Raw genomic sequence first — 531 nt, 5'->3', positions numbered from 1 at the left:
ACAAATGACATGTCTTTGAAGAAATTCATGATGCCTTCAATTCTCATTAGTTATAAAAAGGGATCTTACCACAATCTCAGTAAAGAGTCTTACAAAAATATAATCGTGTTGTTCTTCCGCAGCTTAGCCTTTTGCAACAGCATCAGCCGAATAATATACCAAAGTATTAACAAGGCAGTTTACCACAGTACCAACAAAGTAGCAGGTGGTAGCAGGACTGCCATGCACAGAGGCTGGCAATCGCTCTTACAATAGCTAATTCACTAAATCAATACTTTAAAATAATATAATACCTGAATCACGAGGATGAGCGCAATTTTCCCCGAATCTTTTTTTGCAAAATTCTGATATTTATTGGGATAGAGAACCGGGAACGTTTTAATGATCTTTAAATGCCTGGGGAAAGATAAAAAATAAGAAACACTTGAAAAAAAAGGTTAAATTAGTGAAATGATAAAAAAATGAGTAAAAAAAAAGGGTTGTCTAATAACAATGAAAAATCTGATATTATAAAAATTAAATCACATTATG

General features: G+C 32.6%; 1 protein-coding gene across 1 annotated transcript in view; it reads right to left on the bottom strand.

Annotated features, from left to right (window-relative positions):
• LOC119582353 overlaps positions 1–29 on the bottom strand; it is a 2,320-nt gene extending 2,291 nt beyond the window's left edge. The window contains exon 1 of the mRNA XM_037930569.1: positions 3–29. Within this exon, the coding sequence (XP_037786497.1) occupies positions 3–29 (27 nt within the window). The remainder of the gene's footprint in view (positions 1–2) is intronic.
• Between the last annotated feature and the right edge of the window lie 502 nt (positions 30–531).

This window comes from Penaeus monodon, chromosome 15, assembly GCF_015228065.2.
Source record: "Penaeus monodon isolate SGIC_2016 chromosome 15, NSTDA_Pmon_1, whole genome shotgun sequence".
NCBI classification, from domain to species: domain Eukaryota; kingdom Metazoa; phylum Arthropoda; class Malacostraca; order Decapoda; family Penaeidae; genus Penaeus; species Penaeus monodon.
This window is presented reverse-complemented; position numbering and strand designations above follow the sequence as displayed.